A 24233-nucleotide genomic window follows, 5' to 3' on the forward strand; every position below is an offset into this window, starting at 1 on the left:
AGCGTCAATAAAACATTGCAGTCAATTTATAGGTATCATTCAGCATTTGTCATCAGGCTAGAGAGCGTTTATATTACAAATACATGGTACATTCGCACTTGACTTATAGGTTCATATTTTCAGGGTAGAATCAGTACTCCAAAGTTAGCATTCTTTCATCCACACACCCTGTCCGGACATGTTTCTTATAGCCACCTCTCAATTTATAGATCTGCTTCTCTGCAACTCTTCAACGATCCAGCCCTACTTTACATATAGCTACACTAGGAGCTTTCACTGCCCACCCAGTTTGTACAATATCTCTTTTAGCAATAATTAGGCCTACGTCTGGGCCACTGAAATCATGCAGTGGGGAAGGACCAATGTATGAATCAAGATTTAATAAATTATGCTTCAAGAAAAGAATATTTAAGCAGCTAAATGCACCACATGTGTGAAAGTATTACTTTCCTTTCATTGGTATTTTTAAATATGTGAGGACTAAGGCTTCACCTCACTAGTACCCATTTAATGCCAAAATACAGCAATAAGCAACTAAAGGTGACCATTCAACCTTTGTGAAGTTCCTTCTACAGCGCAGCAACACCTTGCTTTATTACCAGTAACTTTTGATCCATCCAAGGTAGACGCAAATTCTTTTTGGCTAAAATCTTCAAATTGTGCAGGAGATGATGGATTATATGTCAAATGTGGTAAATCCATAATTATGCGAAAAATGTTGCAGCTGAAGTATCGCATACATCTAGTGGCCCTGGCCTAAGCCCTCAAAGGCTTTCTTAAGTCTGTTTAGGTCAAATGTAAGAAGCTCGCTGTTCCGTCCACCAAATTTCACTTTAGTATTATAAAGTTGATGTGAATACCTAAATTGTACTAATCTATAGCATTCTGAAATTGCTATTTTGTGAGTGACATTAATGCTGGTTGCCAATCAGTATTATTCATCTGCACTAAGTCAATCTTGAGTTCCATAAGCATATCTGGGTATGTATAACCAAGGTTTTATAAATCCCTAATGTATTTTGTTTTCAGGCAGTTATATCAATATGAATTTTACCCATAGTGGGTTTTTTATAGTATGCCCTTCAGGTCGGCATTATGGTGATAGAGAATTTTATAGTTGTAGCTAGCAGAAGAATTGGGCCCAGAAGATCCCAAACTCCTCCTGTAAGGTCGAGCATGTTTTGAGTACAGATTTGCGATCTATGCCCTCCCCTGCTCCATGGCAAAGAGTCACAAGAGCAGGAGGGGGTGTGGATCCATGGAGGCCCGGGCCCAAATGTCTCGCCCCGGCTTTGCTTATAACTACAGTGTTGGTGGTAACATGTCCCATGTTTGTGATACCCTATTTATCCCACCCCTTGTATCCATCCAAGGTGGATGGATACCTGTGACAGGAGAGTACCGACCCATAGTGGAGATTGCCGTGTTAGTTTTTTTATTCCATCCCATTACTTGGTGGGATTCGTTCCAAATATTGACAGCTGTCCTAGTGGGCGAGGGTGCATTAGTTGGCAAGGGACTACCATAAATGAAGTGTAATACATAATCTCGACCCATGGCTCACTTTTTGCTGTAATATTCAGGGGCTGGCTTTGTTTAAAAAATCATTTCATTAATTTCCACTAAATGAGGTGCCCAACAGTAGGTCATTGAAATTGTATTACCTATTAGGTTCTACTTTTTCAACTGTAATGCTTGCTGTAAACCTTGTTTTTAAGATTTCTTTTCCAGTTGATGTATTTGATTATTTTTCTTATTTATCAGATTAAATTCTAAATAAGAAATCAGTGGTTTCACCTAACACAATATCCACAGAGCCCATTGACTCCAGTCTCTTAGAATCACTGAAACATAAAGGGTACCCAGGTTCCAAAAGCAATCCAGGCCTTACAGTCGTGGGAACCCACTACAGTATTCTTCCACTATACAAACGTTCATAACTTGTTAATTTCTGAGAAAAATATAAATACTTGTTACAGATTTGGGTTTGTGATTAGTGCACGTGCATGTGTGGAAGTATGCTTGCTACTTCAATGTGGTCTGTGTATTCAGGCTTTTTATAACAGTTATAACAGTTAAACATGATTTCGATTGTATGAGCAAGTGAGCATTTGTAGAGTGTCTTTGCTTTTGCATCCCGATGTCATAATGAGGGGTATTTATAAATGCATGCATTGGTGTATATATGGCGCAAACCTAGCTTGGGAGCACACAATATGAGGGATTTTAAGAGACGATTAAGATTCTGTACACCAAGTGGCGATCAACATCTTTCAATTTCTCAGATATATTTGACGTAGTTGCATTTTTTAATGGTTTGTCCAGAATCACACAATTTTCAGATTCCGTCTCAAGCCCTTAGGTTTCAGTCAGTGGCTTAAGCACGAGACCACACCTGTTGCTTAAGCAAATCATACGTAGGAGTTGAGAGTATACTATATTTGTGTAGGGTGCGTATGTGTGCACTGCTGTTCAAGGCTTCTTGACACGTTTATCAATGTGCATTTCTGCTTGATTCAATAAGGAAGTCCTTCCCATAAGTGACCAAATGCCCTACTAGTATTATTTTGGTCTTTATGGAACAGTGGATCATGTAGGAACTGCGATTGCACGTGAAATGTCCTAATGTCGTTTGGATTTTCATTGAGCATGTCGACAATTATTGCCTGAGTGTACTGATTTTGTATGTGTGATGCACATGCTTGAAAAAGAGGGAGACAAAGACACCAAATTGAAGAAAAAAATGTACGTCAGTAAATTGTGAAAAAGTGTTGTAGCAGATTAGATTGCTATTTTTTGATCTTCTGGAGCAATTGAAGTCTCTCACCCACATACACATGCACACCCACATACATGCATCCACACAATACATATCTCTACACCCAGTTCAAATTTCAGTGGCTGCAGATATTAAAGTTCTCTCTACCACAGTAGGCAGGAATAATCTGTATTATGCCGAATTTTAAAAACATGTAAAAGAAAGAATATAATTACACATAGCAAGTGGGTGACAAGTTTGAACGTGTAATCCACTGGAAGTATGTATGCGTATGTGTGTTGGAGGATGCGGGGTTTATGCTGCACACCTGCAGATCCAGTAATGGGAAACAACTTTGTCAGCAGAAGTAAGGTGGGGTCAGTTTCACGACCATAGGGTCTCGAAAAGATGTACAAAACTAGTGTAAATGGTGTAGAGAAAGAATATCCTGTGTACACAGCTGGCCGTAGACCGATACGACATCCTGGTGTCCTTATTTAGCATTTATTATTTGTATTTAGTGAATGTGTGGGAATAATTTTTATTACCGCATCCTAAACCTGATTTCTAAGATACTGCACTACCAAAACAAAGGTCATTGCTTTACTGTAACCACAATATCATTAGGCCTCTTTTTTCTTCTTACATTTCTATTGGTTGCTAATGCTAACGCATCCCATATATGAACACTGCCTGACCACCAAGGCGCAAACTATCAAAGAAAAAATATTGCAAATCTAGCCAGGAAAAAAGATTTAAGATTATAAAAGAGACATTTGAGAAATCTGGAAAAAATTGACCATGGATAAAGACAACTATAAAAGTAGAATTAAAAGAAACAATAAACATATGTTGAGGTTATTTTTATTCACCTGTCTTTCAGCCACATTACAAGCTTTTGAAATGACAGAGATGATTAACAAGCATTTCCGTCATAGGATCAGAACTTTAAATAAAATCCCAAATAATACATTAAAATGTGGGTGAGTAGGTGTTATTATCTATGATGAAGATCCCATACTGTAGGCTAAACCGCAATGAAACCTTGAAGCTAATGCAATGACTAGGAGTGCCAGACAAGATAAATAGTGACTGTCAATTTGGACCAAGTAGCAGTAGAATGTTACCCTCAAAAGTACTTTTTGTATTTTATATAAATATATAGTAACCAATTTCAAAACTAGTGATGGTAAATCTTTTTTTTTTTACCTCCCCTCCTGTTTTTCCTCCTCCCCCACCATTCTCCCACCCTGATCATGGCTGTTGCGGCTGTTAATACGAGGCCCGCAGCAGGTAGAGGGAGGCCTGCCACGGTGGCTTCCGAGGAGGCCGAGCCTCTGGATGTGGACCTGTGGCCAGCCGGCCTTGCCCACGCTGCACCAGGCCTGCGGCTCCTCCCCCTGTGGCTGGAGTGCATCACCTCTGCAAGGCGGACGCCAACGGAGTGGAGGGGAGGTGAGGCCGGCCCACCCGCGGCCTACAGCAGAACACAGCAACCAAGCTACGGTACCGCACTCACTCGTACATCTAATGCACTGTCTGTTGTGGCATTGATTGTACCCTATGTTTTCTTTCCTCTGTCAGTGGATGGCTGTCCTTTCAACCATTGTAGACATGCCAAAGTGAGACTCGTCCTAGTCACAGAGCTCATACAATGTGAGGTTTTGGAGGCTGGAGATGTCCTAAGATGGGACTGCTGCTTCAGGCTTTGGAAACCGACATCTCATTAAATTCTGGTATCTGCAAGGGCCCGTGCATTTATCTTCACACTATTTAGTGCATTGCACGGTTTCTCTGGCTAGATCCAAGTAAAATCAAAAATAGAGCTAGATTAAAATCAAATTCATTAACATTAGAACAGTCGAGTGCATAGTTTGTTCATTGCTTTTAACTTTACCACTTAACAAATTCATAGACTGTCTAGAAATATTTTTCACATTTTTATCTAAGTGTAGTGTCTGTGGAAAATTTTGTGAGGTCAGGTGAACAATAATAAATCAGTAGGCTATGAGTCGCCAGAAATCTGTATTTATGTGTTAAATGTTTCTATTCCTAACACTCTTGTCTGAAGTTCCGAATTATCAGTAGTAACTGACCCTATTCCCACCACACGAGGAAAAAGAGAAGTAGTTTACAAACAGAAAATCCTACATCCTGACAGCAGATTTGACTCTAGCATTCCACCAATATATTGGGTTTCTATCTTCAACCCTGCTGTTTTTCACATTTGTGTAGCTTAGGCACCTTTGTCGGCGGTCATTCATCCTCTGCTCCTGGATGAAGGAATTCACCAGCCGTTCCTGGATAAAAACATGTCTGCGTTTGTCCTGGGTCTTGTCCATCATCACACTCTAACTCCATATGATGACACTAAATGCTAGATGTACTCTCCACCCGTAACAATGATCACTTGGTTCCATTTGTAAAAAATAAAAATCCTGCTGTTTCGTATCACCCAATTCACTGCCTGTTCATTGTGATTACTCTATTGAGAAGTCATAAAGTCTCATCAATTTGCGGTTTTTTAAAAGTGTTATTTAAATCAAGGCAAAAGGAAATAAAAAGCTACCAACCATTTAAAAAGAGTCACATATCCAGATTTGCTGAAGTAGCTGGTAGTAACTTGTAAGGAAGCCCTTTATGTGGGTTTCAATAAGATTGTTAATAATTGCTAAGGATAGTGCGGAGAGTATATGGTGAACCACTATGATGGGTTAATCTTGTTTGGCGCCGGTGGCATATTCTGTGTTGTGTGATTTTTGAGAAACAAACATATATTGAACATAGCTGAGACAGTGCTGCAGCAGCAGGAATTTTCTAGTGGTAAAGTTTTGTCGATCACTCCCACAGCAAAAGGGACACACAGAAAAGTTACTGAAACAACTGTTCTGATCAGTAGAAGGGCTGTAAGACATTCAAGCAGTGGTGGCAAAGGTAAGAGCATTTGGGATGACAGCATACGGCGCAAAAATGTTAAAATATTCCTGCCATGAACCTCAAATCTTTGCATGCTTGTAGGAGCAGTGACTCTGGTATATTACTGCCTTCAGCAACAGACTTTTGTCGATGCCAGTTCCATTCTGCCACTCATGGTGTTGCTGAGGCCGTCTAGGTGTTGACCAGGTCACATTTAGCTAACAGGTTGTCTCCCAATATTAAGCTTTTCCTCTCAAAAAGTATGTTGCGTACCATCAGAAATCAGAAGTCTCTCCTAAATCGCCTGTGGTGAGCAAAGCTGTTGTTGTCTTTTTTGAGGACTTGACATCTACGTTTTGGTACTTTTTGAGAAGAAACAGCTGCTTTTGAGGACAGCAACTTGTAATTGTTATTTGGGGGCTTAAGGTTTTCTGTTTCTTAAGCACATCTCTAGCTCTAAACTAAAAAATATGTTTTTATCTCGTACTTTTTTTGTTATGGAATCCACCCCGGTTTTTTGCAAAATAATCTGTGTCCAAAGGTGCTTCTTGAAGTGTCTTGCCCGGTTCCGGCCTGGGATGGTACGACTTCCTCATATGGAACAGCGTAGCATAATTGTACTTACAACAACATGTAATTTAAGGGGTTAATACGAAATTATTTTGAAACCATAAAAGGATTAGTCTCTTGCCAGATCAAAAAAATAAAATAATGTGTAGCAGCTCGTGCTGGTCAATATTTTGTTCAGGCTGACAACTGTTTTAAGCTGCTGATTTCATTCTTGGTAGTACTGCCACTTTAAAAATCAATACACACTATTGATTTTCCTAAAGATCTCGAGCAAAACTTGTTTATTCGGGTGCTTGCAGTATCTTTCAGCACTCCTGAACATTTTTTGATTGTGAAACTAGTTTAGCGTTTATTTCTGTTCTCTTTTTTTCTCAGTTTTACTTTTTGCTTCTTACAAATACAAAATAAACAGACCATACACAATGAAAACGTTTGCCCTCTAGGCCTTTGCCTCAGAAATCCGTGCTGGCCAGGAGCAAGAGCACCTTTTAGTTGATTGTCAGTAAAAAGGTGCAACCCACATTGACTCCTGGATTTTGGGTCAGAGTCAAATATAAGAAACAAAGGATGTAAGACGAACAACTTGTTTCTGAAGTCTACCATGAAATACCATTGACACCTTAACCAACCTAAGCCTAATTGGTTGAGGTATGAGAGGGCAATTCATGACACCCTACAGAAACAAATCGTCTTTTTTTTATACTAGCCTCTGGTAGGTACAGTTTGGTGCATGAGTGTTGATTTTTCCTTTTTCTGGTGAGAGTGCACCTTCGAAAATAAATGCAATCAATAAATTAAAACAGTTGCATTTCTTGCAATCTTAGTAACACGAAGAGAAAAAATGCAAGAATCAATCGATTCATCCATCCTCTTCCTGTTTGTTTGCCTGTCTCTCCCGATAGATAACAATCTCTGTCTGTTTTTCTATTTTACCCATATCTCTCTCTCTTTCTTTCCCTTTTTCTGTCATTGAATTTGTATGCTTTGGTATTTCTAAAGAACAAACATAACTGGGTAGCAACAGGGCGCTGAGACTGGAATAAATGTGGGGCCCACTGGACGTGAAATTTAGTATCCCGAGAAGGCAGCTGTTTCTCCGATCCCTGTGCGGTACCTGATCTATCTGGTGCTGTGCTGCTGTGCGAACCCATTAATGCTGGTGGCGGTAACCTGGGGCGGGCTGCTAATGGTAGGCGAATTTTAGGGACACCAGACTTCAGTGTGTACCAGCGACGGGTTTGTGTGATGAAGGCACTGAGGTTTAGCCAGGAGAGGGGCCTGCCTGGACGAGCCTGTGGACAGGCGGGGAAGAGGAGAGCTTGTCGGAGGGACATGGAAAGTCCTTGTGGCTAATGAGGCTGTGTTCCTCTGCCATTGGAGGACCAACCCTCTGGGCATCATCTTTTCTGGTTTGACCCGGAAGTAGTCAAGGGAAAGTGCAAAGAGTCACCTTGTGGCCTGTGATCATCACCAGACTAGTCGTAGGCCCTGGGGCCCATTGCTTGAGCAGTTGAGTCTGTCTGATACCACCTTTAACCAATGTGGCAGGGAAGAAGAAAAAGGTGGAGCACTTCTTCCTATTGTGTGGGGGAAATCTAGGAGTAAACTATAGAACACTCTGGCAGAATCACCCGCGGAGGTAGACTTGTCGCTCCGGGAGAAGGTTAATCTTTCGTCAACACATAATTGGGGGCTGATATACAGGAGAGATCTGGCATGACAAAGCATTTAGTGGGCTAGAGAACCAGCCACGGCCACTGCAGGTAAGAGCAGTGGGTCGGTGGTGCCGGCTGTGGGAGGGTTTTGAGAGACGACCACGAGGGAAAATTCATTATTTATTTAATTTTCCCTTGTGGTCATCCCTCGAAATCCCTCCCCCACCCCCGCCAGCCCCACCGCTCTTAACTGCAGCTGCCGCGGCTGTAGAGATCAGAAACTAAAGGACCTATTCAATAGAGTTCCGAATGTGTTGAAAGTGCGGGAGGAGATTGGATTGTCAACGCAGAACTTGGAAGGATTTTTGACTTGGACTAACAATATGGTGCCAGATCTGAAATTTGTTCTGAGGGCTGCAGTGTATGTCCGAGCAAACATAGGGGATGGATTTGGGAAGATGGACACTTTGTACATGAACACGCATCTTAAAGTGCTAGGGGTTTCAGTGGAAGTCCTGTAGAGGGACCTCACAGAGAGCATTGGAGAGGTGATATCTGGCATTTTGGATTTGTGATTCGGCAGAATAGATTTGTGGTTAAATTGTAATCTATTTTTTTCTATTCAGGGTATGTAATTTCATGTGATCGTCACCTCTTTCTTTAGACTCCGAGTCCTCCGGAAGATCCTTACTGTGTTCAAATTCGAGAGTAACCATGTATGGATTTATGTATGTGTGTATGTAAGGAATATATAAAGATCAGACCTAGCGGGAGAGCAATGGCCCCCTGTAAAGCTGCAGTAGATAAATAGCTATTAAAGAGGGGTCAAGAGGGGCATCTCCAATCAAAGAGCATGGGCGATCCATATTGTTGTTTGATTAGGCGCTTCTTGAAGTGGTTGAACCTCAGCTATTTTCTTAGCAACCGTTTATTTAAGTATCACTGGTGGCTGCATGTGGGATTTCTGAACTTTAGAAACCCATGCACAGGCTGAACCTTTTTACAAATCACACCTTCATATCTAACTAGTCTCTTCTGTTCCTAAATACAGTAACCATTCCCAAAGTGGCTGCCTGCTACTAACTCAGAGAGAATTCCTCTGGAATGTGCACACACCCATCCTTCATCTTAGGGACCTTTTATTTATTTCCGACTATTGCTTCAACACCACCACTTCCAACCAACATACACTGTTGAGGAACCCAGTGTGAAAACTTTGTCAAAATCACCCTGAAAATCTTTGCCTCGGGCTATGATTCACGCATCGTAATTTCTACGTGTTCATACTTTTATGGTTTTTTCCATTTAGCTTTACCATAAACAGCTATATTAAAATGTACACTATTTAAAATTAATCCTTTACACTATGCACAGCGTCAGGAACCTGTGTGCACACCAGGTTACGGAAGACGTTAGTTTATTTATTAAATTAGGTAAGGCTTAACCTAGTTATTGATTCAGTCTAACGCCCCCCTTGCAAGTCTTTTTGTATTTTGATCCCCGGGGAAGTTGACAAATTTGGGAACCTTTGCAAGGGAGGCACCATATTCAAGCACAAAGACTGGAATGCATTACACAACGTGTGGTTGAGCCCTGCCTCGCACATGTCATGTGACTGACTGAACCCTAGGCCTACAAGCTTATTAGATTATATGCTGATTCTGTTGTGATTACATTCTGATGGCTCCACAAGCTTGCACAGCTTGACGGACTGAAGGTTTTCTTTGTGAGAAGGTTTTGGGACTATTGCTGTTCCGTGCACAGATGGCTGTGGCTACATCACTGAAGGGAAAGATGCCAAGAAGATCCTGCTTCATGGTTATCCCTGTCCATGTGCGTGACAGTACACAACACAGTAGCACACATTTTATGAATGCTGATGAAATTCAAAGTAGTGTTGTGGAGATTTGGTGAGCCCTATGTAAAAGGAATATTATTTATGTGGTTAAACATATTTCTATGCTTCGGTCATAGGTATACTGTGACGCACATCAGAAATATGCAGTGGGCTGAATGACAGGCAAAGGGCCAGGTTTGCAATATGTTGAGAAGGTAAAATAACGGTTCTTACCTATTGTACAGCATTTTTCAGGTCACAAGTTTTTTCTTGTTTCGAATATTTTCAATGATGCGCCCGAGTTTTGGGATACCTTAGCCATGATAATCAGACTGGTGGCCATTTTAAAGCTTCTCTCTGCGATTGTCTGCAGTGCAGGCTTTATTATTAACAATTGGGATCGCAGTTGACTTTAGATGATTATGAGCAAGTCAAACATTGAGAGTGCTTTGGACATTTCTGGAGCCATGAAGTGCCTGCTTCTATCAGACATCTACAGACTCTAAGGGGAGGTGTGCAAAGAACTTATTTAATATTGAGGTGACTGCTGTAAGATGGTTTCTCCTGATTTCTGAATCGTGAATAACAAATAGTATCATTGTGTGTTAGTCTTAAATATACTCCCTAAATCTTTTCTGACATTGATATATATTGCTGAGAAAGAAATGCATTTTTCCCGGAATGGATAAATTCTATAAATTTGTTCCGTTACCTCCTCTTCTGTAATCACCCTAAAATTAATTTTAAAAAAGGTGGCCATTTACTTATAAATATGGTATAGAGCGTCGAAGAGTTTGAATGTCAGTGGGGACATCACCTCGAACAATGACACTTGAGACCCTATCCTCAAGTGCCATTAGGCGCGTCTTTGCTTTACAAATACTCAGTTTGATTCTTCACAGTGCTGATGTGGCATCTGCGCAGGCCAGGCCACCCTAGAAGCAGATGCACACATTGTACTGATGATATTATGTGTCAGGGACTGAGCAAAGTGCTGTGTGATGAACTGTATGAATGGTACTTCTAAAAAAACACCAAGCTATTCATTAGACAAATGTGTATTGTTGCATGATGTAATCTGCAATCTCCTGAAGGTTTTGACAAGCATGAAGAGTCTCACTTCCTGCCAGTGGGCATTAGCCGGAGAAGGAGAAAGGAGCTCAGGCTTCTTGCTCCTCAGTCCTGAGTGCTCAAGTACATGGTGCAGAGTGTCAGAGCAGTAAAGGTTACATTATGGCGGTATCCGCTGTAGACATTGTTGCAAAAACACCCCTTGTCCATTAGCAAAATTTGCGAGCAGAGAATATTGAAGATCTTAATTGTGTGTAGGGAGCTCTAGTGAGTAAATGTGCGCTTACCGCTCAAATTATGTGTTACCTCGTGGCATCCCAAAAAAAATGGAAACTAGAAAGAGACATCTCCTGGAAAGTTTTTCAGAGGGTCGCTTAAATGGGCAGAGAAGCTGCTTTAAGATGAGCATTTTAACAAGGGAGCGGGCACGCTTGTTCTATTCTCCTGTGTTGATCCTGTGCCAGCTACATAGAGATGCCTAGGTATGTGATATAGCTGTTCTAGCCCTTTTATTCTTCCCATTGCCCATGCTTCCTCGGGCTGTCTTCTTGAATTAAGCAGCGTTAGAAAATTCCTACGCTAAAGACCTCTGCCTCAACTGAATGTGCCATTTTCCTATAAAAGTCATCATAAAAAGCAGCCTGGCTTGTAAATCTATGGGCCGCTTGGTTTCTGAGATATGCCATCGGTCTCTTTTCCGCACAGCTGCTGCCAGTGCATTTTACATCTCGCGCCCCAACGACAAAATTGCTATTATCACTGGTTAAAAAAAGCCACATTTTCGATCCTGAGATTGCTTTGTTATATTATCTGTGACTCCAAGAAACTTTGCAATTCATTGAAGGACTCCATAGTTACTACAAATAAGGAGATTAAAAGGAATTCTGCGAAATTGTGGATTTCTCCCTAGCATCTTGCAACCTAGGAAGCGAAGGCTAAAAAGCACAGACGCCAGCCCTGGGCCAGCTCCCCAGGGGCTCGTACTAGAATGGTTGAGCATTATTACTCAACCAATTAATTCACAAGGCTCCTTTGAGCATCTCTCATGCAGGCCTCTACATTTTATTGCGACGTTGCACGTGGAAAAAAAGACGTTTTATTTTTGGGGTGTTTAGGTGAAATTTGTGTGTACGTAGCACTGAAGATGAACAATGAGGACATGAAATTATTATTTTTTCTACCTTATTCCTGCTGGCAATGGCACCTAACCTTCAACTTCTGTATTTTTGTTTGTACTTCGAAGAGCAAGAAACCGAGTACTTGAGGTCAAAAGGAAACTGCTCTCAGTGTTTAGACTCTCCACAGAGGCACAACGTTTATCAGGAAAGAGTCCTAATTCTTAAAAAAGAAATAAGTCTCACAGAAAGACCACTGCCAGTTGTGCATCACGTGTATCCTATTGCTGACCGAAATATGGCCATCCCTGTCACTACCCAGTGGCCCGATATGAAGTGTCCGGTAATCGTGTGATGTGGGGCCTACACAAATTACATTTATGTGAGCACAAAGCCTCTCGAGTCTTGGTTGAGGGGTTTTACCCCAGAATCACAACACAACACCGGCAGAGTGTGCACATTTTTATTGATAAATTATTGTTAATAAAAATAGGATTCACAGTGGTAAATGATTATTGCAACATTAGCAGATTAATTTAAAGGTGGCTTTTGTTTGAAAAATTTAAATACATTCCAGCCAGTCTCTCTAACAACTGTAACAGAGAGCTGGCTGTAATTTATCCGTTTTGCTGAAAATTGTCCTGCTATGTCGTCAAAAGCATTTTTCGTGAAAATGTACGACCGAACAGATGACTAAACTGAAATATACTGAACATATAATAGCAGGAAGGAGGAGATTCGACCCATGGTCGCTGAGTGAACACCATGCCATGCGAACAATGAATAATCCTTGACTTAAGTTCCTTTCTTTCGGACTACTTTTTTCCTCTCATCTTTTCACGCTCTCTGTTCCTTTCATACCCCTTTGTTTGTCTTTGCTTTTTTTATTTCTACTTATTTCTTTGATTCTTAATATTTTTACTGTTGCTTTTTATTCTCTTTCCCTTTTTTTTGTTTTTCTTCTTTTGTTTCACTTTCCTTGATTCTTCCCTCCAATTTTTCTTTTCTTCCTTGTTCCCCCTGAATGCGGAGATGTCTTGCTTTAACTTAAAAATAAGTTCCAGTGGCCATAAAACAAAACCTGTGACCTTGCTCCTGTTAACAGAGGAGGTTGGGTCAAACTACAGATCATTGGCAGAATAAGATAGCCATATGCTGGTCTTCCCTAGGTGAAATCCACACATTACCCCCTTATGGGTCCTCCTCGTCCCAGTCCTAACATAGTGAGGCAGTCCTACCACCAACCAGTAAAAAAACCCTGAGATTACCGATAAGTAACAAGACATTACCTGGGACACTCCATGTGATGGCTTGTCCATGCCAGGGTTGCAGCTATTCATTTGAGTGTATCTGATGTATGAGAAGACAAATCACTTTGGAGGTGGCTGAAGCCAGGCATCAAGCAGTGGTGGCTGATTTCAGTGTCCTTCAGAGTGTCATTTACCCAACTTTGAAATCAATTCAAAAGGTCTCTCAGCAGTGTCTGTCAGTATATCAATGTACTAGGCTATGACACAATTCACTCCGTATGTGTTACTGTCAGTACTAGGTCTTGTCCACAAAACATTCCCAATGAGTTTCCTGACTGGGTAGCAAACAAGGGAGAAGGAGATTGTGTTAGTGCAGAGTGCTGTTTAGGGTTGTGAGAGAATTGAGCGCCTTCCCTTTCTTTAGAACTCACGGTGTCTTTAAAGGCCTCTGGGTACACAATGAAACTGGTATAAAACGTCGGTAGATTGTTTTCTCATTAGCTCAGTGGGAGCATGCTCCAGTTGGAGGATGTGTATTTGGAGGACAGGACCAAACGATGCTAATTAGAAAGCACTGTGAGCTTAACGTTTAGCAGATTAGTAGGTGACTTCTGGACCTGAAGGAACCTTTTAAAAAACATGGTGTTTCAGAAGGTGATACTTCTTGGTTCTTTTTTCCTCCAGGTGAATTGACATTTTTAAGAGTTAAGTAACCATTACCAAAGCGTACCTACAGCTAAAAAACATACATTACTATAATGACGTGTGATTTCTAGTTTTGGAAGCCCAACCATACTGATGCGATCTTCATTGTTACGTATTTGAAGTAGAGTTTGAAAGAGACAGTAATAACACCAAGTTCGACTGTCTTCAATTTATCAATATCTGGGATGAAAATGTTATTCTAAAGAAGGAAGACCTAAATATTTTCATCCCGTTACAGAGTATTATGTCCAGAAAAATGCAGATGCTAGAATACTCATTTATATCTAGCAAAACGGTCGAACCTACCAACGCCAACTCTCATTTGTCTCACAGGGCTGTCATCCTCTGTTTACTTACTTCTTCTCTTATTTTTCTGTCACCTTTTCTCACCTCCTACTTGTCATCCATCTCTTCACACTCCACGCTTCACCTCCTGTGCAATTTCAATAGACTGTAAACAGGCTTCTCACTTTCTGATGCTGGTAGTATCCCTTACAGTCCTCAGAATCCTGGATTTATTATATTAATAGAATGTTTAAAGTTCAAAGAGAGACGAGCAGTGGTTAGAGCTGCAGGATATCCGAGATGTATATGGAAGGTTGTTGCTGCAAAACACCGCCGGGGTGCAGCAGTTCTTGGACTTTTTTGCAATCCAGAAGGAAACAGCTCGTGTTCTTTGCTCCTACATTTCACCATTGGTTGGGATGCCCCTTTTTATGGGGTGTGAGTTTTATTTGTTTTGCTGGATAAATACATGTTTAGTCTGTAAAAAGGAGGGAGACCAGTTTGGACCTGTCTTTGTAGGTCTGCCCATCTGGCTAGACTTGGCTCCAGTTCACCACCGGTTTTAATTTTACACATGATAAGCTACTGGCTGCTGCCATGGCTTCACACACATCAAATGGATATTCATACTGGTAGGTGGAATGTGGTCCTTGCTCTGGCCAGTGGCCTTGCAGCAGACTTCAAGCAGGCGGTCCCTGTCAGTGTGTGCCAGCCTGCCCCATCTTTGCTGCTGGCACATGCATGCAGCATGTTTTGTATTGGATGGCCGGGGAAATGAGTGAGACTTGCTACTGTGACTGCCTCCTCGTAGAACTATAAACAGACAACAGAAGCTTGACTAACTGCATCCTTCCAGTGTCAGTTGTGCGCTGGTTATTTATGGTCCCTTGCATGGGTGAGATTGAGAATCAATGGGCCATCAATATAATCCCTCCTCTTACAGTGCAGAAGCAACTGCTCTTCATTGTGAGTTAGCTTTGCACCTTCAGTACTTTGGATCTGACTGCAATCAGTCACTAGGTTGATGTAGGACATCTGTTTGGATGTTCGATTCTTTTTCTCTATTTTGAATAGGGTTTGGATTGATCGGTCGTGTCTCGTGAACGAGAGTCAGACTACCTCTGTCCCACTTTGAGGGTGACAAGCAGACGTCCCTGGAATGGGTCGACTGCTCCAGCCATACTCTACTTGAAGCCATCAACTGCATCAGAAGTTACGTAGATGCATGTATTGCACCCTACACGCACTCTTTGTAGTTCTTTTGCATCATGAAGCGCCCGTCATATTGCAATGGGAACTGAGGAGACTAACTAATTCACCTCATTTAATAGAGACCATAATCACATCTTACTGATTTATGAATTGATCATCAGTTTTGTGTCCTGCTAGCATGCCCAAATCTGGCCTTCGGGTGTTTTTTAGTTTAGACGTTAAACTAACACTGGAAACAATTTGAAGGTACATTATCACAAGAAGGAATTCTATCACCTAACTCTAGAACCCAGGTCACTAAAGTAATCCGCTAAAACAGCAGATCTTGTTTTCTTAAGCATTGTTTGGTTGTGCTTATGGGTGTAAGGGAACAGTTTTTTTAATTTGTTTTAATTTAGGAAACATTAGAAAAGTTGCAGAGAGTGTAAAGGACTAGCCTTAGTCACTAACACACTAATTTGTTTACCAGACAGGGGGAGTCAGTTTCTTACGCAGCCCAGTGTACCACGCATGCAGCCAGAGAGGTGGTTCCATGTGTACCACATGCTCTCTGTGTGCTCACCTGGGACAGAGCAACTGTGTGAAACTATGTCTCCTGACTAAACTCCTGACACGACTGCAGTGTAGAGGTAACGTTTACAAATCTCATATGCTGCAAATGCCCTTCAAGTTAGAGATTCTAAAAAAAGAAGAAATAGAAGTGGACTGGGCACGCACAGGACATAACTAATATAATTGGTATTACAAATCCAAATTCGTGCGTGTGTTTAAAAATCGTGTTTTTTAAAAATGTTTTTCTGCAGAAATTCTTACTGTGGTCCTCCATCTAACTGGTGCAGCTGTCCACAGAGTCTTGATTAAGAAATTACCATCATGGACGTCGATGGTCTGTGACGTGTGTGCCTGTATGCATGCCTGCATTCCTTGTTTTACTGATCTGAATTCTCAACCTTCATTGTTTATCTCCCCTAAATGTAAAGTTCCTTGTGTGAAACTTTCTATTATATCTTTTTGCATGACCCCTCTCAAAATTTACCTCCCACTATGATGGATGGTCTATGGTAGGTGCCTGCAGCTGCACATACTGCCGACCCTCATTTGGAACTTAGCTTGATGTGCCCTCGAGTGGTGCTACAAGGGCTCCGGTTTAGTATTTAATTGGCTCCCCTGTAAATGGCCCCAAGGCTATCTGAAAGGCACCATATACCTGAGTAGCCACTGACTCCCAGTCCTGCAGAGGCCCTTTAGTTCTGTGGTAGACATAAACAGACAAGAGTGGTTCCACACACCCCTTGGGGCCAAACGTTAAAGGTACAAAATGTGTCTGCTCATTACTGCTAGATACATTGGAAATTAGAGATATCATATAATTGGTATTAATTGCAAAAAGTTTTCCATAGATGGACCCTGGGAGAACACAGATACGGGTCTAAGACTTTCCAAATGAAGCCTTAATAGAGCAATGAAGTGGAAAACATGCTCTCAAGTCACGATGTCAATGGGGACGTACGAGATAGGTGGAATACCTATAAAAGCCAAGTAGCCTTGCCAATGGAGCAGATGCTGGCAGCTATGTGCACTGATTAAATATCCATGTAGTAGACCGCAGCAGTCGCTGATGACTCTTTGCACAAGATCAAGAGCTCATCCCCCTGCATATTTAATGAGTAGTGTCTCTGCAGATGTGACCTTTGATAGCCTGGCAGCCTGGCCTGGGACCACAACACAGCACAGCAGCTTTCTTATCAACCTTGGCCAAAGCATTGGTCAAAGCTTGAACCTTTATTGGCTGACCTGACCTCCAAGTGCGGGATTTTATCGGTCTGTCACTCGAGTGGAATGGCTCCTCAACAGAGGGACTGCCAATCAGTCAAAGAGAAGGTGGGCACAAGCTTCCTTCAGGAAGCCTCAGGCGCGAACAAGCTCACCCCACCCCGTTCATAAAAAGTGAGAAAAAAACAGTGCTGGCTACTCCTTGCATGACTACTTTCCAACTATGAGTCCCCCAATTATAATGCTGAAGTTAAATGTGTGTGTTTTCTTACAGCCTAAGCACCCATTCACACTTTCATCACAATTCATCCAGGCATTTCCTAAAACGGACATGACAAAAAGATTTGCATGCAAGTTCTGCTACTGCACTAACAGCCCTCTTGAGAGATGCCGGTCCGGCGGCCCTCCCTGCCCTATTAGCTATATAGCAGCTCTGATAAGAAGTACGAGTTCTGTCTGTTTTTATGTTTTGTCAGCTCTGGGAGAAGCGTTAAACACTCCTTTTCAAGAGGCGATTGTTGAAGCCTTAGGAGTACATCCCCACCTAACATGCTGATTAGTTCCGTAAGATCCGAAAGATAGAGCCTGGGCCTATCTGGGAGGAAAGGCCTGGCTGCTGCTGTATTGTGCATTTCAGGAAGCCATGAGCCAGTGTTAAAGGAGAGGCGTGAGAATGAACATAATCTGGCATGTGACAGCCCAACAAAGTCACTGCGAGATTGTATCCAAGTGACAACGTGCTGGTAAAGTAACTGAGAGGGATAATGTACCAGGTGCAGGCGTTTATTGCTTGTCTTTGCTGTGAGATTTTGGAGCCCTCTTCCAAGGTGGTGACATGAATATCATTGAGTTAGGTAAAAAGAGGATGTGCTAACGTCTAGAAAGGAGTCTGATGTGGACAGATTGTAGCACAACACATATACGTGCACTGCGGGCTGGAAAGCAAACTCTCTAGCCCTGAAAGCGTCTTCCCCTCCCTCCACTCGCCCAGTTCACTGTTGGTGCACTCTCGAGTGCACACGCCTCATTAACTGTGAGCTTACTGCCATGGTGGCGTGACTGCTCTTGGACAGTTCATGTCTATTGCACCACTGTGTCATTAGACTCCACAAAGATGAATTAGTTTGTATTTATTAATGTACAAGACAGCTGTTTCAGACAGGTCTTTATGGAACATGCATTCTTTTAAGATACCATGGCCCTAGACCCTTAAAGCAAACGTGTGGCCTTTTGTTTGTGACCAACTGCATTCTCGGGCAATGTGAGTCCAGGGTGATCCCAACTGAACCAAGTGGACTAAAGTTGGATACTTCTGCACCGTGGTATTTCTGCTGACACAGTGGCATCTGGTAATTTTAAATACAACATAGTTTGTGAAACTAGACTGGGGGACAGGGCAGGGGAGAGCGCCTTATGCGTCTTGAAGGTAGGGACTGGCAGAGATGAAAGCAGTTAGGCCACAGAGGGTGAGTAATCCGCATTCTTTGACTTGAATCACCCAGCAGCTCCAGCTTCCTTCCTGAGCAGTAAAATAAAACAAACTGAAGGAAAGAAAGAGAGAAAGGGGAAAAACTTACAACAATAAGAAGAAAATGTGGATGCACTGGCTTCCTTCCTGAGGGGAGCCAGGCAGCAGTTTAAGGCCAATGTGTTCTGATTTACAGGAGGCCAGGGGCTGTCGGTGGGCTTTGCGCCAGCCAGCGCAGGAGAGATAGAGTATTATGACGACGGTAGAGGTTCGATTCATTCACATTTACTTAATCTTGTACAGTGGCTCTGTTTAAATAGCTCCGGCTATAACTTCAACATATGAAAAGAAGCATAGTACAACCCTTATATGCATCTCCTCCGAGAGAAATGTGCTATTTATTATCACTGTCGAAGAAAGGGTGGGGCTTCCTGCTCCCCCGCCCCCCTGTGAGTCATAACCCTCCACCGCACACAAGAATGCTAAGAGAAAGCATATTGCACTCATTGCATCTGGATATATGCATGTCACCCAAGTCATTTCACAGTGCAAGAAGATATGTGGATGGCAAGGAGGCCGCATCATTGGTCCTCTCAACAAAGAAATACTGGCCTGTGGAAGAATGGAGGCATTTCCAAGGAAGCCTGTGCCTTCTGAGCAGACCTCCTCTAGTAGCAAGCAGGCTGGGCTCTGTTTGTTAGTTGTACACATGCACTGGAAGCACACACTCGAGTACCCACCCAATACTCCTTCATGCACAGACACACTTAACTAGTGCGTGAGAACACACACAGTGTGCATTCATGTCCAAGTAATACTGGAGCACAAGGAATACATGTAGAGTATACAGTAAAGGCATAAATGCGCGAGGCATTACTGCTGACTGTGTGCACAAATACACACTGCCGACTGTTTGCGCAAATACACATACAGTGCGCGCATATACACACACACACAGACTGTGATGCCCACACACAGGTCATAAACGTGGAGGGCATTTGCGCAGTGTCCACACAGTGCATGCATGTACAGCGATCCATCCAAGTGAGCGGGATCGTAGGGGCACAACGTGCCCATACTTTTTTCATTTATAAAAAAGAATTTCCCTACTTTTTGTGAAAAGCCACCGTCCAAGGACAGTTAATGCCAACAGTTAAAATGCTTCAGCAGAAGTGTCAGGCAGGGAGTCCCCCAGTGCTGTGAAACCGTAAGCGGACAGACAGCTAAACAAGAAACTAGCCTTCTTGCCAGAGTGGCTGTTGTCTGAAAGAAAATGAATTGTATGTAACTGGTTAATCTGCGAGTGTAAAGGGTGCTTGGAAGGCAGCATTGGCTTTAACTGATGGAATCACTTGAAGCTTCCTGATAACACAGATTTATTCTTTTTGAGAGATATTGTAAGGGAGCTACCAGCTGAGCTGTAAAGTGTGTGTTTTTAAGGGACAGTTATATCAAAATGGAGCTACATACAGGCTGGTATTACTAAAATCTATATTTTGGAAGCACCTTTTTAACTTAAACTTTTTTGCGCATTTTCTAGCAGCCTATCTCATACTGTGTGTAATGCTAATTTAAAATAATTACTTTACATATTCATAGTGCTTTCTGTCACAGGCTGGGACCTTGTAGCACTACAAATACATGCCAATATTATCCACTGCACCAATCAAGTTGCAGGCCCAGATTTATCAACGGATTGCATTGCTCTTGCGTCTCACAGGGTGCATCAAGGGCAACGTAATTCTTAAGTCAGATTTACCTTTCATATGTCATGCTTCTCTTGATTATATGCTATTCTCTTACTGTAAAGCGCTCTGTTACCTTTGGGTCTTGACAGCGCTTTAGAAAACTTCTTAAATAAAATAAAATAAATAAATAAACTAAGCCACGCAAACCAATCCTGTGGAAAAGCTGGGATTGCATCAGAATTGTACGCCTTCCCACTAGAGGTGCAATGAGGAGAAGTGTGCCATGGCTTAGTATATATGGCGCATTCCTGCCCTCTCTCTTTGATGCAGCTCAGAGCAGCAATTTGTCTTGCTGCGTTGCGCTGCATCAAGTAATGATTAATATGGCCCTTAATTCTGTGGCTCTCCGGTTTCACACATAGACCTGCATTAACTAATAGAGGTTTCATTATGTACTATGATGTATTCCCCGCTGATTAACTTAACTTTCATCTGTTTTTCATTTAAACTGTGCATTATTTTATATGCAGTTACCTAAAGATGAAAGACCAAAAAAAGTACAGAATATTTATTTTTTTAGCCACAGCCCATTGCATGAAGCATCAGAGTTCTCAAACTATTTTTTTAATGCGTGTCGACCCCTGCGCATATACACACATGGCACAGATGCGCACACACATGGCGTAGATGCAGGGGGTAGTGCAGCCGAATAGTCACATGCGCGCATCTGTGCACGCGCATACACACAGCGAACCCGCAATGAAGACATGCACAACCACAAGGGAGCTCACTTTACGTGCACACGCACGCATACTCACACAATAAGGTGAATTTAAAAGTATGATTTGACGTTCAGAACTTACCGAAACCCCCACATTCCTTCCTGCTCATTGCTGCGAGCCATCCTCGTGGTCTAACGAGCGTCTTCCTCTTTTCAGCAGTTGTTATATATAGCGGCCGCTTGGCAGATGCGAGCGGCGCTTATCCAGATGTTGCAGAGGCCTGCCTGTGGTCTCCCTCTGTCTGTCGGAGCTGGGCACGGTCCAGCTTCCTTTTCATGGCCTCTAGCTGGCACCCGAAAGAGCGGGAAACTGCCCCCATGCCAATCTCAGGCTTCCGTCTTATGCCATGCGCGCCTTTGTGAGGACTGAGTCAGGCTGGCAGGGAGAAAGGCAGCAGCCGGGTGAGCAGGCGACATCTGCATTAGTGCTGCCCAAGAGCACCCAGCTGTGCTTCGAGGCATCCTGGGTGGCAGAACCCCCTGCGCGAGGCCTTCACCTTCTGTTCTCTCTTTCCTCTACAAAGCGGGGTGGAATTACGAAGGAGGCTTCTAATAGAAATTCAAACAAACATAAAGATAGAAACTGCTAAAGAGCCGTTCGCGCTCAGTGGACCGTTTTCTCTAATAGGTAAACCCCTCTACCAAAGTTTGCCACAATAGTTCAGGCCGCAAAGTTGTGGACTCACTGTACAGTCTACCACTTTCTCTGTACACAGTCCTTTGAGGGAAACGTATTGGCACTGGCTCACTGATACCTCGTGTGATTACTTTGTGCATAGTTGGGGTCGGGCGGTGTGATACAATTGCTTCCCATGCATACGGTGTGTTAGCTCTAGTCTGAAATGTAACAAGTGTGTAGTCACATTCCTGCTCGCCTATGATCGCATGGCATGTCGAAATACAATGTGCCTGACGAGGAAGGAAGCATTCTGGAAGCATTCAGTGCAGAACACATTTGGTGCACTTCAGATATAGAGGCAAAATACTTCTCAAAGTTGGCCACCTAACTGTAAAAACATACCATTCCAAACACGACGAATATTTGCATATGCAATATTGCAACGCTGGCAATGCACACACACAACCACGGTTTAGGTTATGCAGGGACTCCAGATGCATACCATTCTCAGTCTGTACAGTGCTCCTCTTTCTGCGCCTTGAAGCTGAAGATGTGTGCGTCCTCTGTACATGTCAGAGTCTCGCCCCCTTGTAGGCCGGGAGTCCTGACTACTAGAGAGAGGTCCCTTTACACTCCCGCCCTAGAACCAAAGCCAGCCTTCTGCCAAGACTTTTTGGCATTCTGTCTTCAAAGGGTTGGCTCCCTCATAGATGTGGGCCGCCCACTCGTTGCTGCACCTGTGCTGACCCACTCATCTGCACCTAACGGCCCCAGGACACAGGTGCCATTACCGCTGTCACAACTCATTGCAATAATTAACGTGACAAAGTATCATAATTAAGAAATACAATAATCTCCAATCAAATATTAATTATACAAATTAGCTGCACTAAGTGTGTTAACTCAGTTTAAGTGGCGAAGAAGGGGTTGCTTGGTTTTTACAGCTAGTGTTTTTCGCCTGTGGTGTAATTTCCGTGCCTGTTTCTTGGTTTAGTTCCAAGGCTAGAGCCAGGGGGAGCATATAAAGGGTTACTGCATCTCCAGAGGAGCAGGGATGGCCTGTTGTAAAGACAGTGATATGAATGTCTTTCTGTGTGGCTCATTCTGGCGAAAGTAAAGGGAACACAGCAATCTTTAGCAGGGCTATTTCCTTCCCTGAGGCAGAGGAGCGTCATCCCACTGCCTTTTAGCACTTTAAAAAAGGAAAAATAAAATGATAACAACATACTGTTATTATCATTTTATTTTTCCCTGCTGAGGCACTTTTGCAGGGCAGGGTGAGGCTGGGCTGCTCTGCAGAGAATGGGGAAGAGCGGTGGGCATTCTGTAAGTGCGCACTTTGCATGTTCGCCACCAATCTGCATTACAGCCTGTACGAAGACCATGCACAGGCTTCCAGTCACCGCCTGAGCACCGATTGGCTTAGAGGAGCCTGTGTGTTTCCTGTTTCTGTTAGGGCTGGACTGGAGGAGCAGGAGAGACAACAAGGAGAGTCATGCTATTGAGCTACATTTTTTATTTATTTCTCTAACCCCCCCATGATCCGTGCCAGCCCCTACTGATCTTTAGGCCGCCGATGATTTAAGGTTTTCTCCTTTCCTTCAAGTAGTCCTAGTTTAGAATATGGGCACACGAGTTTATTGAAGGATAAGTGGCATGTACAGTGTCGTACAATGTATGAATCTGTATTTTAGTTCGAGCAAAGACCTGAAGACTTGGATGCTTTACTACAACTCCACAAGAGCAAACCTCTGCTAAGCCACACTGCCGCCACAAGACCACACATCCTCTACAGATCACACCTTCCCTACTAGAGCATACCCATTTCCATTGACCACACCTTCAAACATAACCACAACTAATTTACACAATCTCCACTAACTCACACCTTCTCTGTGTGACTATATATCTTGTTGCACATCAGCTCCACTAGATCACACCTCCCTATTACACACATTCTCCATTCCATCAGACCACACCTGGCCACTACACCACCTTCTCCAATATTACACTCCTTCCTGACCACACCTCCCTGACTATTACATACCTCCTAGACTGTTACACACCGCCCTAGCTATTACATACCTCCCCAACTATTACACACATCCTCCATTAAATAACACCTATTCCACTAGTCCACTCTTCCTCCACTGTACCACACCTTCTTAACTATTACACACATCCTTCCTTAGATCATACATCGTCCTTTACGTCAACCCTCCTCAATTAGGCCATATCTCCTCCGTGCGACCTCACCCCCCTATTACACACACTTTTATAACTGATTGGGTCAGTGGGCGAAGTCAGAGGTGTGACCAGAAAGATCAAAGCACCCCAATTTTTACTATTTGTTTGGCACTTCACTGACCATTTACAGCATATTACGTTATTTAACTCAACCAATGGATACATGCTTATTTAAGGTTTAATATGAGTTATTGACATTAAAATACATTCAAAAAGTGGGGGGTTTCAATCACAGAATCTCTCAAATACAATTAAAAATGGAATGACAATCCAGTTATCTCCG

The 24233-nt window shown here is 42.7% G+C and overlaps 1 protein-coding gene across 4 annotated transcripts in view; it reads left to right on the forward strand.

Moving 5' to 3' along the window:
* RNF220 (ring finger protein 220) overlaps positions 1-24233 on the forward strand; it is a 1024387-nt gene that overhangs the window by 267024 nt on the left and 733130 nt on the right. For 2 of the 4 annotated variants that reach the window (XM_078671729.1, XM_078671730.1), the window contains exon 5: positions 4049-4264. The exons of the other annotated variants lie outside the window; for them this stretch is intronic. In XM_078671729.1, the coding sequence (XP_078527855.1) occupies positions 4049-4264 (216 nt within the window). The remainder of the gene's footprint in view (positions 1-4048; positions 4265-24233) is intronic. 4 annotated transcript variants of the gene reach the window in all.

This window comes from Lissotriton helveticus, chromosome 1_2 (genome assembly GCF_964261635.1).
Source record: "Lissotriton helveticus chromosome 1_2, aLisHel1.1, whole genome shotgun sequence".
NCBI lineage: Eukaryota > Metazoa > Chordata > Amphibia > Caudata > Salamandridae > Lissotriton > Lissotriton helveticus.